General features: G+C 53.0%; 1 protein-coding gene across 1 annotated transcript; it reads right to left on the bottom strand.

Annotated features, from left to right (window-relative positions):
- Positions 1 to 1,742: 1,742 nt before the first annotated feature.
- Positions 1,743 to 3,224, bottom strand: LOC124545565 (activating signal cointegrator 1 complex subunit 2 homolog). The gene is made up of 2 exons (XM_047124514.1): positions 2,808 to 3,224; positions 1,743 to 2,162 (listed from the first exon to the last, which is right to left on the bottom strand). Exons 1-2 carry the CDS (start codon positions 3,222 to 3,224, stop codon positions 1,743 to 1,745), a joined length of 837 nt encoding a protein of 278 aa, XP_046980470.1.
- Positions 3,225 to 3,442: the final 218 nt, after the last annotated feature.

The raw sequence follows: 3,442 nt of genomic DNA, 5'->3' as shown, positions 1-3,442 counted from the left end.
TGGCTGCTGTATAGTGGTTGAGGTTGATTTGGTTTGTAAGGTGTTCCGAGATCCGGAGCAGCTGGATTTCAGCGGAAAGTTTGGGTTGAAAGGCAAATTGGTCAGGTCGAATGACGTCGTTTTCCAAGAGGGGCGGCTTTATGCGGGCCAAGATGACACGTTCAAACGTTTTGCCCATCGTGGAGAGGAGACTGATTGGTCGGTGGTGCTCAGGCTGGAGTAGGTCCTTACCCGGTTTCGGGATGGGTATAATCTTGGCCAGTTTCCATTGTGGTGGGAAATGCTCCTTCAGCAGGCATTCGTTGAATATTCTCGTAAGTAGCACTAGCGGTTTCCGTGGGAGGTGTTTTAGGTGGTCGTTCGATATTCCGTCAGGCCCAGGAGCTGATGTGGAGTGTAAGTGTCTGAGAATGCGACGAATTTCCCTTGGCGACGTCAGTTCTGGCCGGTCTCCGCTGGGGTGTTGTCTTATGTGGTGTGCCTCTGCCCGAGTGCGCGCGTCCTCTTCCTCATCGTTCTCAAAGTCTGCAAAATTCAGGCGTGATTGCGTTTCGTAAGTTTCCGCGAAAAGTTCGGCCTTTTGGAGGTTGTCAAAGATTAGGTTGGTGCCATCCGTGAGCGCCGTTTTTGGTGGCTTGGGTTTCTTGATATTACGGATGAGTGCCCATTCATCGCGCGATAGGTGTTGGATTTGTGCCATCCGGTCCTCCCATGGTTCGGCGCGCCATTCCTTGCAACGCCACGTGAGTTCTCTGGAGAGCTGGTGCATTTCTCGTCTATATGCTGGGTTGCGAGTTTGTTGCCATTTTTTACGGGCTCGATTCTTCAAATATTTCAAGTCTTGCAGTGCCGGCGGCAGTGGGTCGCGATATGGTGTCGAGAAGAGTAACTTCGTGGAGGCCTGGTGAGCGGCCTTCTTGATTTTCGAAGTCAGACGAGTGATGGCGTCGTCGAGTTGCTCCGGTGTTGCTAATGGCTCCGTGGGGCGCACATTGTTGTTTAGCCACCTGGCGAAGGATATCCAGTCTGTGGAGACTTTCGTTTTCGGTGGCAATATTGGAAGAGCTCCAGACAGTGTTCCGAGTACAGGTTGGTGATCAGAAGTCAAGTCATTGATCGTCTGGAGTGACAGATCGGGATTCACGTTTTTGATTATGGCCACATCTAGGACATCCGGCTGATGGCGTGGAACAGTAGGCAGGTAAGTCGGTTCTTCAGGACCTTGTGTGAATGCTTGGAGCCGAATTTCAAGTTCGTAGAGACGGGTGCCTTTGGCGTTCGTCTGCCGCGAGTTCCATGCTACATGCTTCGCATTAAGATCCCCACAAAGGAGGACTCTGTCGTATCGATCAAAGATGGAGATGAAGTCTTCATCTGTGAAGGCTGCGCCAGGGCTCAAGTAGGCTGCGACGAACGTGAGCTTCCCGTGTATGGTGGCGATCGTGACTGCTGTGGCTTCAAGACTCGTCATGTCAGGCAAGGTTTCGAGAGAGTGAGTGAGGGAAGATCGCAGGTAGATTGCTGTACCTCCACCGCGCCGATTGTGGCGGTCAGTGCGGTATCCCACCATGTTGCGAATGTTGAAGGTTTGGGTGGGTCGCAGATGCGTTTCGGTCAATAGTAGCACATCAGTTTTGTGGTGTTCGACGAAGTCGGTGAGTTCTACTTTCTTGGGAGCGACGCCGTTGGCGTTAAAAAAGCAGAATGTAAGGTTTCTGTGTTGATGCCGCTCTTGATCCATGTTAGTCTGTGAAAAAGGCCATGATTCCTTCCAGTAGAGTGAGTAGTTTGGATAACAGATCCGGTGCGTCGTTGAATTTGCGAGCTGTATCTGCTAAGATGGCAAAGACGTTCTTGGTTTTTAGTAAGTTGATGATGGAGCCCATGTTAGATAGCGCGGCGATGATATCGGACAGTCCGAGGGCGTTGTCCGTGGATCGTTGCTGCTGTTGTTGCTGGCGAAGATCGTGCAGTCGTTGACGCGCCGTGTTTTTCGGTCGAGTTGGTTGTTGCTGGGTTGGTGTTTGAAATAACGACGATGCAGCCGTCCAGGGTGTTCGGAGAGATGGGAAGTCCTTCGGAGTCGCCGCAAACGACGGCTGTGGTGGTTGTTGGGGCTCCTTGGATGGTGGAGGTCGCAGTTGGTAGGCGTGTATCGCCTTCTGAAATTCAGGGCAACCACGCCAAGTTCCAGGGTGGCCTTCTTGGCGACAGTTTGCGCAGATGGGTGGTTCTGTTCGTGGCTTGGTACAATCCTTTGCGTGGTGGTGGCCGCCACAGCGTACACACCTGACCGGCATCTGACAGTACCGGCCAGTGTGGTTGAATTTGAGGCATTTCTTGCACTGGGCAGGCCCATCAAGTGGCTTGTAGTCTTCCACCTTAATTCTGGTATGGAAGAGGTATTGTATGTCGTAGATGGTGCGGCTTTTCTGTCCATGTGGCAGAGATACACAGTAAGCCGACTGTGGAATCAGTTTCTTGGAGGTCAGGTCTCGTTTCTTGAACTGGTGTACGTTCGTGACTGTGAATTGCATGTGGCGAAGTTCGGCGGCGAGTTCGTCTTCGGTAATTTCCTCTGGGATATTCTTGAGGACCACTTGGAGTTCTCTGTCTTCTGCTGCTTGGTGGGTGAAATAGGGCATGTTGATGGAATGGAGGTAGTCCAGTGCTGCTCGTTGGTCTGCCAGCGTTTCAAAGTGGTATTTGATCTGATTATTTTTGTAGATCGCCTTGAGTGGTCCGCTGATCTTCTGCTTTAATTGAGCGTTTAGTTCCAGGTATTTTCCGGTGTAGTTGATTGTCACAGGTGGTATTCTCGGTTTCGGCGGCGGCGGAGCTGTGGCGTCCTGATTATTTGTGTCGTTAGGCTGAGGCTGGTGTTGGTCTTCCATTGCTGGGTCCTGTTGCTGTAGTGGTGCGTAGTAGTTGGTGGTGGGCACAGCTCGTTGTTCCGTCTGCATGGGGGTATTTTCTTCGGCTTTCCTGCGTTTGGTGCCTTTCCGGCGGCGTCTGACTTCCTGGAATGGTGCATCAGAGTCGCTGGATTCATCCTGATAGTCCATGGCATTGTGTTGTTCCGTCGGATTGTGACTCTTCGTTCGGCAGTCGTCAGAAGATGAGTTGGCACTGGTGGTTGGGCCGTCCTGCTCCCGCCGTCTTGCGAGTTCCTTTGCTCGTGCGTCGCGGTCGCGGCGGAGTTGTTCCAGTTTCTCTTGAATCATCGCAGTGCATAAGTCTTCAGGCGTGGGGGCCGGTGGGGCGGGGTGTCACGGTCGAGCGCCCTGAGTGGTCCTGCTCGCGAGTTCTACCTCAGCCCTGTGTGTCTGTTCTGGCCTAGAGGAACGCGGGCTTGCCACCCGCGGGTGGGGCCCTGGCTCCTCGTCGTCCCCTACTCTGTCCATCCTACAAGTGCGGCTAGTCCGCACTATCTTGCCTGCAC

The sequence above is a fragment of the Schistocerca americana genome, chromosome 8, assembly GCF_021461395.2.
Source record: "Schistocerca americana isolate TAMUIC-IGC-003095 chromosome 8, iqSchAmer2.1, whole genome shotgun sequence".
NCBI lineage: Eukaryota > Metazoa > Arthropoda > Insecta > Orthoptera > Acrididae > Schistocerca > Schistocerca americana.
Note: the sequence above shows the minus strand (reverse complement) of the source record. Positions and strands in the feature narration are given on the sequence as shown.